Source organism: Oncorhynchus tshawytscha, linkage group LG29 (assembly GCF_018296145.1).
Source record: "Oncorhynchus tshawytscha isolate Ot180627B linkage group LG29, Otsh_v2.0, whole genome shotgun sequence".
NCBI lineage: Eukaryota > Metazoa > Chordata > Actinopteri > Salmoniformes > Salmonidae > Oncorhynchus > Oncorhynchus tshawytscha.
Window position 1 is genome coordinate 8,289,752 of NC_056457.1, and position 14,473 is coordinate 8,304,224.

Here is a 14,473-nt window from a genome sequence, read left to right on the forward strand (position 1 = left end):
ATGGGTGTTTTCAATCAAGGCCTATGGAATATGGCCCCAATCACATGGCAGAAAAAAAGGGTTGCGAAGGTGGTGTAGCCTGCATCCCAAATGGCACTCCATTCCCTATATAGTGCAATATTTTTGACCAGGGATCTGGTCAAAAGTAATGCACTATGTAGAGAATAGGTTGCTACATAGGACATACCCATAGTCACCTGGAAGGGAGATGTATGGAGATGGCCATGGAGGGAAATGATGAGTCATCCATCTCACCGTGGATTATCCATCACATGCAACAGGCTCAGCGGCACTACGCAATTCATAATGCCCTCAATCCCCCTTTAATGATTTCATCAAACAACTCTTATTGTTGCTGTGTCACTCCTGGTAGCAGTTAGCATGGCTCTCTCCTACTGCTCTGCTGTCCCTGGTGACTATGTTCTACTATTTATGAGTGCTTTCTCTAAATGGACTAGTCTCTACCACTGTATAAACATTATGCTGTTGAGATTCTGCTCCCAGTGTTCAGATCATCCAGATATCGCACGTCCCCTCCCCCACCATTTTATTTAACTAGGGAAGTCAGTTAAGAACAAATTCTTATTTTCAATGACAGCCTAGGAACAGTGGGTTAACTGCCTTGTTCAGGGGCAGAACAACAGATTTTTACCTTGTCAGCTCGGGGATTTGATCAAGCAACCTTTCGGTTACTAGTCCAACACTCTAACCACTAGGCTACCTGTCGCCCCACCCTCTGTTCAGGGCCTCAGAGTAGGGTGAAGTTGCCCATAAATGCTGATCTTGGGTCAGTTTTGCATATCCCCCACTAAATAGGTAAGGATTGGGGAGGGGAAGCTGATCCTAGATCTGTACCTAGGGGAAACTTCACCCCGGAGGCTATGGCTGTGTCAATGCTGGAGAAGAGATGCTTGGCTGGGCTGTGTTCTTATTGTCAGCTGTGCTTCCAGTGGACTGGTTGGTTCCCTCGGAGCCCAGGCAGCAGCACAGCCTCCTAGTCGTCTGTACAGGTTGCATTATTCATGGCTTCCAGTCTGCATTATTTACATTGCTTACCATTTTTACATTTCACACATTTAGTTACCAATTTACAGGGAGGCCTTTTTCTCTTCTCCTCGTGTGATTGAGGTAATGTACCCAGTTGGTTCGTTGGTACAAGACATTGTGGCATCAGCCACCAGGGCGGATGTGGTGGTGGGTTGGTGGAGTCTGAGGGTGAGGGCTCCACCTGCCTCACCAGTCCCCACCACACCGCGTGGCAGTCCCTGTGATTTTGAGGCACCTGGGTGGCATCACTGGCATGTCTGTCTGGGTCTACATCTCAGAGTAGTGATACCTGAACTCCTGTTCACTGCCTGTGACCTCAGCTTTAACACTGCCCTTGGTTCTGGAACGTCTCCTGCAGCTGTAGGCTAGTCCTCCCTGTGTTTACTCAGGACTTCCATGTTGACGGCTGCTGAAATGTGCCTACTGCCGAGACAACTGAGATTCTCCTGTCACTCTGGAAACAAAGAACATAGAGGCATTTCAAGGGTGTGTGCACAGCTATACGTAGATAATCAAGTTATTTTTCTTGTACTCTGAACAGAGGGGGACTCTCGGTTTGGCCTGACGCTCTGCTAGCTTAACTGGTCATCTTTTGGCAAGGGCTTCATTGTGTTCCTGTGCACATTAAGTGAGATGTAGCATCACCTGCCCAAACATCACCTGCCCTAAGCCACAGACACAGGGTTGGCAGTGCTGGAGGTCAGCCAGGGCAGGTTTAAGTCAGACCTAACCTGTCTCTCCTGTGGAGGAAGGATCTCCCCCGCTCTCATGCCACATACAAAGATAGGTTAATCATAACTATTCACATTTCTGCATGATCACTATGATATGGAATATCAATGTTAACCAATAATTCACCCAGAATACGTTATTTTTTACTTGTAGCCATTTTTAAGAATCATCTCCAAATACTAAGTAATCCATTGTTTGCTTGACCCAAATCAGCACCTCCTTACTGAACAAAGGGTTTTGTGATTACGTACAAAGCTCCTCCCATTAGACTTTTAGTCAACCGAGCCACAGATTTTTTCTGTGATACTTTATGTAGTAATATGCATATACAGTATCAGAGCAGAGAAATACTACAATTTACAATATGTGCTGTTCCAGAGCAACTTACAGTAGCAACTGCATACATTTTCAAACTGGTCCCCCGTGGGAATCAAACCCACAACCCTGGCATTACAAGCGCCATGCTCTACCAACTGAGCCACACAGGACCACTATCGCTTCTACAATGGTCATTCACTGTGGCAATATCTTCAAGGCCTCTGCCAATGTTTCATATTGTGTCAGACCAGAGTGGTTCACTCATTGACAAGTCCTAGACAAGGAGTTTACTTCGATAAACCCAGGAAATATTGATGAGAGCAATCTTAACAGGTCACAATCTCTTTGTGAAGCTCAGCTATGATCTGCCATGCAGCATCAATTCGATACTGATGAACATTCTATGCATACATTGAGTTTTGGTCATCACCAGAAGCAAAAACAAATCGTTATCTGCAATGTGGCCTGCTAACAAAGGCCTGACCATCGAGGAGCACAGGCAGAGCGTTAATATGTCTTCCCAAGACAAACAGACACCATCTTTGAGAGCGGTCCTGCAAACGTGTGAAGACAAGAGAAAGTAAGACAATTAACGCACATACCTCGTCTGCTGCTATGGACCAGTGAAAACAGTGGTTACCATGGCTTAATCTGTCAATGAAGTGGACTTTGGGGGACAAGCTTTGTGGTCTGATCCCTGGCCCAAACAGACAGCAGCGTGTTTGTGTACACTTGACAAGCCATTTCCAATAACCAGTGGCCCAGGATGTGGAGGAAGGAGAGGCCTGGGATAACAACCTCAGAACACCCCAAGTCTCTTCCCCCAAAAACACCATTCAAACCAGGACACCTTTTTGTGCTGATCTGGTTTTATCCATATTTTGGGGATGATGCGCATTTGGGGTGAATTTATTAAGATAGGCCTAAACATAATTATATTCCATAATAGGCCTGGATATTATTAGTTTGGAAAGAGACTGAATATTAAAAGTTTTTTAAAAGTAAAAAATGTGTTTTTAAATGTTTAGTGCTAAGGTATTCCCTTAGTTCCAAGGCTGAACATCTGAACATACAACATACAACAGCTTCCACACAACATACTTTTAGGCCTATTGTAACAATAAAGAAAATGTAATTCAACATTTGTATTAAAAGGTGTTACACAAAGTAACAAAAAAGTGTTGGCTACTCTTATAATTGGTGTTTGCACATGGTATTGCAGTGTCGTTTCAATAATTATCATTTGGCGAATTTTGGATAGGCTCATGTACAGCGCGCATTACGCATGTATCATTAACATAAAATTGGAATTTGAGTTAGACCTAATTTGCCAGTTTTGTCCATTTAAAAAAAGCCTGCTTCCATGCAACGCTTTATCTGAAGAGAATTTGGATGGTGGCTCTAAAACGTGACATGCATCCACATAGCATATGTGTGCTCCACGGCCTATGCCAGTGTCATGCGCATTGATATGTTTTATTTATTTTTATGCAAGAAAATAAACGCAAGGTTTTTCACTTAGCATAGGATGTTCTCTTTCTATGCAATAGCAGACTGAAACGCAATGTGTCCTGCTACTTTCTGTTCTGACTGAAAAGGGGTCTAAAATGCTTCAACTGAAATGAGGGGTTTCGTGCCCGAGTCAAACGGCATAGTTGGACATGTGTGCATACATTAGTTTAGCCTAAATTATATTTCGTAATAGCTGTTTTAAAAAGGTTTATTGGTTGGTTAACCAATTGTACAACTTCTTGACAACTTCTGGCTTATTCGTGGCAGTCTTTCCACCCAGACACTCTAACATAGACTCACTCTTACACAGGGAGGAACACCCAGTCAGTCAGAGACATGCGCACCCGTGCGCGCGCACGGATTTTCAAGATATTTCCCGCAAGTGGGGAGTCAACGTGTACCAAAGTTGATCTAATAATTCTAGACACAACATTCGAATCACCCACACTAAGTCAAATAGCATAACAACACAGGCCTATAGGCTACTAGGTGGGTTTTCATCAATTGGTTAGTTTTAGGAACAGAGGAAGAGAGAAAAAAAAGTGTAATTGATGTTTTCCCATGGAGTACAGCCCCTCCCCTATAACCCACCATTCAGGTGGAAAAAAATCTTAAAGATTGTTTTACTCTTTGTGGGATAACATCAGAAGGGTTTGTCTGGGCGAACCAATCAGGTCCCTCCCTGCCATAGATCGGTGCTATAATACATAGCAGTAAAAGCGGTCTGCTCGCACAAGCGGCTGTAGCTCGACTACGCAGAGATTCCGTGGCTAATTTTCTCACTTTTTACCCACGCAGCAACGTCTTTCCTTCGATGTGTTCCGTTATTATTTTAAAGAGGCGCTCATTTCCGCACCTGCCACGGTAGTGATCGGGGGGCACCGGTAGCCTACAGACGAACTAGAAGAGGAGACAAGGACATTGTGGAAGCAGCGGAGCGAGAGGCAGGAGAGACATAGAAACCGCCGCCGGTTGACAACATACTGAGAGGCTCCGAGTAATTTAGATTTTATGGACGAAATGCTGCTGTTGACAAGAATCGTTCTGGTCGGGTTGATCTCCTTGTCCTTGGTGTCCTCTGGGATGGGTTGTGGACCGGGCAGGGGCTACGGGAGGAGAAAACATCCGAAGAAGCTGACACCTCTTGCGTACAAGCAGTTCATCCCAAACGTCGCGGAGAAGACCCTGGGGGCCAGTGGCAGATATGAAGGGAAGATCACACGGAACTCCGAGCGATTTAAAGAACTGACTCCCAATTACAATACTGACATTATCTTCAAGGATGAAGAGAACACCGGTGCGGACAGGCTCATGACTCAGGTAAAACGAATACATGTTTAATGCCGTGCATCTTCTAGCACACTGTCTAACACAACCTTTCACATAAGGATGAAGATTGCGCAGCACAAATAAGGACATATTTAGGTCTCAGGTCTGTGCTTTTTAAAGCAGATGTGTGAAAAGGTTCCGTTTCAATCTCAGAGCGTTGCACTTTTGATTAGGTCCTGCATGGGTAAGGCTTTCATAATCAAACCAGAGACATGACATAGGCCTAGTGGCATTTCGGTAAAACACCCGGCCTTCATGATTGTGGCAGTTTATTTGAAATATTTACGTGGTTCTCTCTCCTCATATCTATATTTGTATCAAGGCCTTGTCTTGTACAGACGCGCACAGGCTGTGTTATGCATTAGCTTACTATATATCAATAGGATATTCACCTATTGCACAGTTAAGATTTAGATTACATCTTGTCTTAAATCTTAATTTCAGTCATCTGATCTGGCATCTATGACTATAGCAGCGGTGTTGTTTATGCATGGTTGGCGCATTCAGATATATTCTTGCATAATGGTATTCACCCTTTCGCAGTATAGTGTTTATCGGCGCATGAAGACTGACATTTCTTTGAGAATGTTCTGAACACTGTTACCACTTCATAAATGGGTGGGACGCGGCCAATTAGTGCAATGATATAGCAAGGCGCACCGACTGCGCCTTGCGTAATGCATTTGCTTTGCAAAGGCTAAGTGGCAAATAAGCATTGTAATTTCTGTAAATCTGATTTCCATTAGCCGAATGCTAGTCTGTGATGTCTTCATAAGATTCTGGGTGGCTAGCTTGCGTGCATTGTCCATATAAATATGGGTCAGAAATGCACAGTCTGGATAGCATGTCTCGCGCCCATAAGGCTACTTGATTTCCAGCTACTGTTTGGCCTAAATTGGGTGTTTATTACGCTTATGCCGCACTTGCTGTGCTGCTATTTTAATAATAACCGAATTACTTCAGTCCGGCCACCTTAAAATGCGACTGAGCCTGAAGTAGTGTGATGAGGTGCGCGAGCCGGACTCCCTGGACCGTCTACAGCGACATGGGCACGAGCTCTGATTAAATATTCACCCTGCGTGCAGTCTCAACATCTCTCTTAAACGCTCCCTTCCCTTCCTTCAATATATACGTTATCACACTTTAAATGGAGGCTAGAGTGAGATTCAACCTTATATTCTGTCTGTAGCCATCGACCACTACCCGTTTAAGCTGTGGTTGAACAGGGAATTGTGCCGAGGACTCTGCTTTTTGGACACACCATGCGCTTTTACCTCCATTTACCTGCCTTCTTTATCGATCTGAATAGAGTAGAGGATGTATTGGGGGTTTTATTCTGTTATGACCGCATAAACAAATGCGCAAAACCATTAAAAAAAACATTATTTCATTGTGAGTGACAAAATAACCTCATTGCTTTCTGTTTTGTGCTAGACTATAATTCAAAGAAAGGACGTGTTTGCATTACATCAACCAGGCAAGGCAAAGGAGGCTCATTAACATAGGCGGGAGCATTTGAAGGCATGACCTTTGGTCAATGGGAAGAGGAAGCATAAACAAAGTTCAGACAAAACACGTATTAAGTATATCGTGCCCAGTATTTATTTGCTGTTTAGTGGCGCACTTCGTAGCCTTAATGTATAGACGCACCTGCAACAACAGCACGAGTTAGAGATAAACCAACGTAATATCTGAATAATATGAAGAGCTAATGGTTAGCATCTAGAATATGTTTGCCATCTTCTATGTTGGATGGTTGTTGTGCGTAAAGGTCAATCCAGTGGGCTGTCGTGGGGACCGCGCGGACGCTCTGTGGGTGCACAGGGCGCACTGAAAGTTATAGGCTATTATAGACGATCGATTCCTGGAATAGTCTCACTGTTGTTTAATCAAACTGTCATTTCAACTGAGATTAAACGTGTGTCTGTTGTGGTTTCCTAAATGTAAATAAAACTCCAGTTAAAGTGATGACTATAAAAGCGTGATGCCCCGGGCTGCGCCAACTCATTTTGAGTGAGCGGGTTAACCAAGCAGTCCCATCAACTACAAAGACAAGTTCGTTTCGAGGAAAGTTAATGACGTCCTCGCTTTACAGACATTTTTTTTAGCGCGCAGCCCCCGAAGAGTGTCGCAAATAAAAACATCACAATGGTCGTCTGTAGCAAGCACAGCTTAATGTGAACGGAATATTACCACGCAAACGAGGCGATATTGAGATGGAGCAGTGGGTTGTTTGCACTGACAGGTAATAAGTGTTTCCTCTAACCATTTCATTTGTGGGAAGATTAAGAGGCAGGCTGCGGGCGAGGCTTGTTGAACAACTTTAGTCTGAGCACAAAGCGCCGCTGAGGGATCCTGCTGGGCTTCACGGTGGCTGAACATAATTTGGCTTGATTTGCGGCACACGACCCAATGAATTAATAAATAGTTTAGTCTTCACGGCTCTTGAGTCCGGCTATCGTACTCAGAATGTTTTTTTTTCACCTACTGCATGCTACAAGTGCGAGTATAATGTGTTTTTTTTTTTACCTCTCGCAAGAAAGACCGGTTAGGCTAATTGAGATACCACTGGTAGACTAACCTTATGACCAGCATGTCTTGGGGATCGTTGCCTACAAACGGAAAAGGATTGTGTGTGTGCGTGTGTGTGTGCGTGTGTGTCTCTGTCTGTGTGTGTGTGTGTCTGTGTGTGTCTCTGTGTGTGTGTGTGTCTGTGTGTGTGTGTGTGTCTCTGTGTGTGTGTGTGTGTGTGTGTCTCTGTCTGTGTGTGTGTCTCTGTCTGTGTGTGTGTCTCTGTCTGTGTGTGTGTGTCTCTGTCTGTGTGTGTGTCTCTCTCTGTGTGTGTGTGTGTGTGTGTGTGTGTGTGTGTGTGTGTGTGTGTGTGTGTGTGTGTGTGTGTGTGTGTGTGTGTGTGTGTGTGTGTGTGTGTGTGTGTGTGTGTGTGTGTGTGTGTGTGTGTGTGTGTGTGTGTGTGTGTGTGTGTGTGTGTGTGTGTGTGTGTGTCTCTCTGTGTGTGTGTGTGTGTGTGTGTCTCTGTGTGTGTCTGTCTGTCAACCTCCGGTTGAGTAGTCCTGTCACGTCCCAAGAACTGTGGCGACAAGAATAATTCAACTTTCCCTCTGGTTGCGGTGAAAATACGCTTTTTGTGATGTTATATTTTCCATAGGCCCTATTTGTTAAGTGTTGAGAAGGGTTGTCTTGGAGATGGCCAAGCATCTCACAAGGTTAGGTTAGGAAGTGCAACGTTCCGATTACAGGAAACTATTTTATAACTCAGTTATTTCTGAAGATGATCCTCAATATCAATTATTTATTCCAAGAAAACACACATTTTAGCCTACTAAAGATTCTTGGTTTCATTAAGTGATACATTTTTCCCATTCTAATGCGTTTTAGATATGTAATTCATTCCAGCATTTCGTTTTATTTGAGTCTATCACATCTTATATCATCGTGGAAGAGAGTACACATAGGCCATTGAGCGGTCGCACCTGTCCAAGGACCAAATCTATATATTTTAGGCCAGTGAAGCGAATGCAATGCCTTATCAATTTTTCATCACAAGCTTCTCTATCTGAGATGTGCCCTTCTGACGCTGCTCTTCACACAGAACATTCGAGCTTAGGTAATTCAAACAAACCATTCACATTGTGAGTAGACGTATATCCCCTCACATAGGCTATGTCACTCCATCAAACATCACGATGGACGGTATTTGATTGAATCTCAGTTGACGTTTAGTGTGGTGGAATGTTGGAGATATTCAGGTTTACCAGATATAATGAAATGTTAACTATTTAATGATTTGTACTTTGGAAAGACCATTGAAGACCTTGAAATATATGAACATGGCAACTCTATAGGACGGTGGTTTTGGCCTCGAACCACGCATCTACAAAATCGCCCATACCTTCAGGCATCGAATTAAGGTTATGAGGCTTAATACCCAGGCCTGATACACATGAAAGGGTATTAGCATCTAGTGAGCATGATTCGTGAATTTGATATATCTTAATAGACAACTGGTCCATTTTCCTTTCCCCAGAGATGTAAAGACAAGCTGAATTCCCTGGCTATCTCTGTCATGAATCAGTGGCCAGGGGTCAAGCTCCGCGTCACCGAGGGCTGGGACGAGGATGGGCACCATTTCGAAGAGTCCCTACACTACGAGGGAAGGGCAGTGGATATCACGACCTCCGATAGAGACAAGAGCAAATACGGCACGCTGTCCAGACTTGCAGTGGAGGCTGGATTCGACTGGGTCTACTACGAGTCCAAGGCCCACATCCACTGTTCTGTCAAAGCAGGTAGGGTGTCAAGTTAAGAAGCCGTTCGTCACCATCACCGACATTAAAAACGAATGTGAATGGAAAAGGTGGTAATGACAGGGAATATAGCCCCCCTCCCCCCTGCCCTCCCCATCAAAACATTATTATATCCGATTTAAACTCGCACATTTAACTTGTCTAAATTCCAGTTACTGACATTAGCCTACATCAAAACCCACAAAGGAAGTTGCATGGACGTTGTATAAAGGCCTATTCCTCACCGATGAACGAATAAAGTTATTGATTATAAAACTGTTTGTTTTTTAACCAATATGCCACTCCAGCTAGACAATTAATCAACATAGATTATTGGATAGAAATAAACAACGTTTCTAATAAAATATTTTATATATATTTAAAAAAACGTTTCTAGGATATTATTTGATGCTTCCTCCAACCTTCAGAGTTCTGTGTCCTCTTGCTATTCACGTGTTATACCGTGATCTCTTGTCCTTTCATTTGAGGCCTATCGGTTATATTTCTTCTAGATTTATAGGGCTATTTAGATTTCAAATAAGTAGGCCTACTCCATCTTCATAGTAGTTGTGTTGTGTATGGGTCATTTCCTGTTCATGTTTAATGCACAGACCCTACCAGACCTTTTTTTAATGATCTTTTATTGCCCCACACCGTCTCTTAGATGGAACCACGACCTTATACTTCACAAAATCTATTCCCACACTCATAAAATGCCATGACCTAATACTTTAATTTTGTGCCCTGTAAGCTAACTGATAGGCTATTGACTCCAAAATCATTGCACGTCAAGAGAAGACTATTCGAGTTAACTAAATATATTACAGCTTTAGATGTGTAGATTTGTGATTTTTTTTCGAACGAATCAATCAATTCTAGGCCTCTGTTTGGATCCGTGTTGGCCATCCAAAATGTATATACATTTTACCAAAGTACTTCAGGCAAATCTTTTGGGTTAATGTCATCTCTTGAGTTTCCCCCCCCCCAAAAAAAAACATATGGAAATCGACTTAGCCCTATTCTTCCCGAAGAGCACCTTTGCGTTTTGAATTTAATGGAACACCTATTTAAAATTCAACACACTCGTTTTGACATCATATATTCCGTGTCATTGGGGGTCATGTGACTTTTACCAAAGGGATTTAGACTTACGAATGTTGAATTCGTTTGGGGCAAATCTAGTTTTCAATTGTCACCTTATTTCATGCCACGGAATCTTAAAATAAGATTAGATCCAGAAATTCAGAGCGGGGTCGGTTCTATTCTGTGGATGTGTGTGCTTACTGACAGTGTGATCCTGGAGATCGGAATGTAAAGAGTTCTCCAAAGGCCCAAATTATTGCCATCAAGATTGACAACAAAGCGGGGGAGAGGTGGTAAAAAGAAGGGGCATTGATGTTGGTCGACTGCAAGCATTTAGAGTCTTGGCCCTCATTTAAATTCAAATCTGCATCTTGAGAGGCTTGGAAAAGTGGCTCCACTGGGTAAATAGTCTTTGCGGCGCTCATGTTTTTTTTCTGAGAGTACTAGGCTATGTGTGTGAATTGTCACATGGAGGTTTCTGCACCTGAGCAAATATGGGAAGAGAAGCTGGGAAAGGCGCAAGTGTTCTTTTCCAAGAATGGCTCGGTCCACAAGCTGATTTAGAATGACAATGACCGTTCTTTATTGGTTTTTAATTAACGTCAGCAGACCCAGGGCTTTCGGTTTTCTCATCTAATGCAACAAGAAGCAGGGGGGTAGTAATGTAACATATAGGATATTGATAAATACGTCTAAAATCACAATTTTCAGTCCTCTATCCTTTATAAAGTATGGATAGAGATAATAGGCTTATGTGACAGTGGTTCATTCATAGCCAGGCCCATGCTATATACATATTCCACAGTGCTGAGCTCAGCTCGCCCTGCTCTCGTGGGTAAATCAAATAATTGATGGATATATATTCACAATCACTAATATAATCTCTTCTGTTTCAACAGAAAACTCAGTTGCTGCCAAATCAGGAGGCTGTTTCCCAGGCACCGCTTCGGTAACTCTCAAAGATGGAAGCAGGAAGGCAGTGAAAGACCTCAGAGTTGGCGACAAAGTGCTGGCAGCCAACAGTGATGGGAACCTCGCATATAGCGACTTCATCATGTTCGTGGACCAGGACTCTGCAACCAGAAGAGTGTTTTATGTGCTAGAGACTAAAGAACCAGCCCAGAAAATCATCCTTACTGCTGCACATATGCTCTTTGTGGTCAACAACTCAACGGATGATCTCCACAGCATGTCAGCAGTATTTGCGAGCAAAGTCAAACCTGGACAAAAGGTGGTCGTCTTTGATGATTTGCATAACCAACTGAAGTCGGTCACCGTGGAACGGATTTACACGGAGGAGCACGAGGGGTCATTTGCGCCTGTGACGGTTCAAGGAACCATCGTGGTAGATCAGGTGCTTGCGTCATGTTACGCGGTAATTGAAGACCACAATCTAGCGCACCTGGCGTTTGCACCTGTCAGAATGAGCTACTGGCTGTCCTCGTTGCTATCCCCGAAAGACTACTCCATGCCCAACGCCACCTTACACGAGGACGGAGTGCACTGGTACTCCAAGATTCTATATCAATTAGGAACGTGGCTCTTGGATAGCCACGCGCTTCACCCACTGGGGATGTCAATAAACTCAAGTTGAAACCTCATATGGAAAATCAAAATGAGACTAATGTAGAACAATAAACAATAGTAGAATGAAAAAGACAGGCCCCAGCGGAGTTGGGATATTTATTTCAGTGACTTTTACATGTGTCCCTTTCAAAGAATGAATGGAGCCTTAAAAGTTTTATTTGAATAATTTATTCTCATGTGAACTAACTGGTATCACACGGATGGATTCTAAAACTGTGTGACCAGCTAGTTGTGCAAAATCTATTTTTGTATATCTCAAGTAAACCGCAAAGAAAAAGAAGACCATGTAAAAAGCAGCAAACTTCTTGACAGGTTGCAATGTTCTGTGCATATCATGTGCAACTGACTGTTATATTTTGGGGATAAACAAACTTCGTGGGGGTCCATAAATTATATTTTTATACACAGAATTGTAAATTAGATTTTGACAGATCGTTACCGAATCACATTTCGTTATTTGAAATAGTGTAAGATACGAGAATATATTTTAATTTAAATAGTTGGGAAACGACTTGGAAATCTTGTACTGTTTTGTTTATTAAGAATTCTATTATGTTGGAAACGTTTCGTTTAAGTTGTCAGAGTGGGACAGATATTCTGCCTCATGTATATTTCCTCTGCTTTTGTTGTATTTCTTTTTTCTATTTCTTTGAGAAAATGTGAAATGCACATTCTGACAATTCAGTAACAGTATAAGTAGTAGCCTATAGAAAAAAAAACGTTTCGTTGAATAAATGAATAAGTAACTCCTGTAAATTTACTAAAATGTATTTTTCCTTTCATATTTTGTAATAGGGAAATAGTTTTATAGAAATTACATGCGGCATATGCACAGTTTGGATAGTTTATAGCGTTCCAGTTAACTTTCATAACAGGGCGATGTGTCAAAAATGTCTAGAGTTTATTATTTATATGTTTATTACAAAATGATATAAAGAAAATATTCAAACCTGCAGTTGTTACATGTCTTTTTCTAATATCTCTTGGAAATTGACATTCTGGGTCCATAGGGGAACATAGACTACCAAAATTAAAATTCGAACTGTTGCTTCAATTGCATAACTTTGGCGCAAGTCTCCCTTTGACACCAATGCATGTGTCTAAAATGTGAGTTAAGCGCGTGTTTTACTCAAAGTTTGGTGTTTAGCTATGAATAAATTAAATGTGAAGTTTAACGTATCGAGATAATATTGCAGGAATTCCGCTCTGCTTTGAACTGCCTAATGTCTGCTTGTGAAATGTAGAGACCCTACGTCAAATTTAACGAGGTTAGCCTTTCGCAAATAACTTCTGAAAAACTTAGAGACAGAACCGTGTTTGTTAGCCCTAAACCTGCTTGGAGACTCTGTGAGCAATTCCATTTACAGGAAACGTAGTTAAATCAAATATTTGCTCAATGAAGAGTTCACTGCCACATAAATACACAAATGCCTAATACACAATTGCCTGTCCATTCAAGGAACAGCGACTGTTGCGCTAAAACAATGGCGCAGTATTCCAAGTCCTTGAGGATGCATGCCCACCAACGCATGGAGTACGGTATGTATCTACTTCACACATTATGGTCATACAACTGAAAGATAAGTTGGCAAATGATTAAGCTTATATTTACATTTGAGTAATTCAGCAGATGCTATTTACCAGAGTGATGTGCCTTGCGTGCCTCAAGGGCACATCGACAGTTTTCACCTGATCGACACGGGGATTCGTACCATAAACCTTTCGGTTATTGGCCCAGCGCTCTTACCCGCTAGGGTACTTGTTGGCCTAAATCTATTGAACGTCTGTGTTCTGGTCATCATGACCCATTCGATTATCGACACACATCAAATCTATATGATTTTAAATCAACAAAGTGAAAACGGCGGCATCAAGTCAATCTGTTAACATGTAGAAGTGCGACACCATGTGGTTGAGGCACTTAACATGTTTCCTTACTCAGGCGACAGAGCAAGAGGACACAAGCATCAACACCCATGACTTAGGTTCTATCTAGGGTGCAATTGTCTGAACATTCTTTAATCTTCCAATTAAGAAGTGACTAGCCAAGATGGACCAGCAGCAATAATAGGAACACAACTTTTGGTGAATTGGTAGGATGTCCCAGAAGACTATACTTTTGATGATATTGCTGATACTAAATGTTTGGTCTTGTTCTGTAAAATGCTCTAGCTGGGAAAGTGGTGCAATGTTATTGGGACACATAAAATATTACATTTATTTGACATACAGTGCATTCGGAAAGTATTCAGACCTTTTGACTTTTCCCACATTTTGTTACATTACAGCCTTGTTCTAAAATTGATTTAAAAAAAAAATCACTCATCAATCTACACACAATACCCCATAATGACAAAGCAAAAACGGCTATTTTTATTTCAGAAAATGTATTAAAAATTAAAAACAGAAATAGCTTATTTACATACGTGTTCAGACCCTTTGCTATGAGAATCGAAAAAAATTGAGCTCAGGTGCATCCTGTTTCTATTTATTATCCTTGAGATGTTTCCACAACTTGATTGGAGTCCACCTGTGGTAAATTCAAATGATTGGATGTGATT

At 42.1% G+C, this 14,473-nt stretch overlaps 1 protein-coding gene and 1 non-coding gene across 2 annotated transcripts; one reads left to right on the top strand and one right to left on the bottom strand.

The window, feature by feature from the left end:
• Positions 1 to 2,193: 2,193 nt before the first annotated feature.
• Positions 2,194 to 2,269, bottom strand: trnat-ugu. Its single transcript has one exon. It is a non-coding gene; the product is annotated as a tRNA-Thr (tRNA).
• Positions 2,270 to 4,251: 1,982 nt separating this feature from the next.
• On the top strand, positions 4,252 to 12,865 carry shha (sonic hedgehog signaling molecule a). The gene is made up of 3 exons (XM_024393104.2): positions 4,252 to 4,929; positions 8,984 to 9,245; positions 11,225 to 12,865. The coding sequence occupies exons 1-3, from the start codon at positions 4,621 to 4,623 to the stop codon at positions 11,917 to 11,919; spliced, it is 1,266 nt and encodes a 421-aa protein (XP_024248872.1). The 5' UTR covers positions 4,252 to 4,620; the 3' UTR covers positions 11,920 to 12,865.
• Positions 12,866 to 14,473: the final 1,608 nt, after the last annotated feature.

Excerpts from the sequence above, each read along its gene's own strand:
- shha (XM_024393104.2), top strand. The coding sequence starts at position 4,621 with ATGGACGAAATGCTGCTGTTGACAAGAATCGTTCTGGTCGGGTTGATC. Across the intron at positions 4,930-8,983 it reads CGGACAGGCTCATGACTCAG|AGATGTAAAGACAAGCTGAA; the intron begins GTAAAACGAATA and ends TCCTTTCCCCAG. Across the intron at positions 9,246-11,224 it reads CCACTGTTCTGTCAAAGCAG|AAAACTCAGTTGCTGCCAAA; the intron begins GTAGGGTGTCAA and ends CTGTTTCAACAG.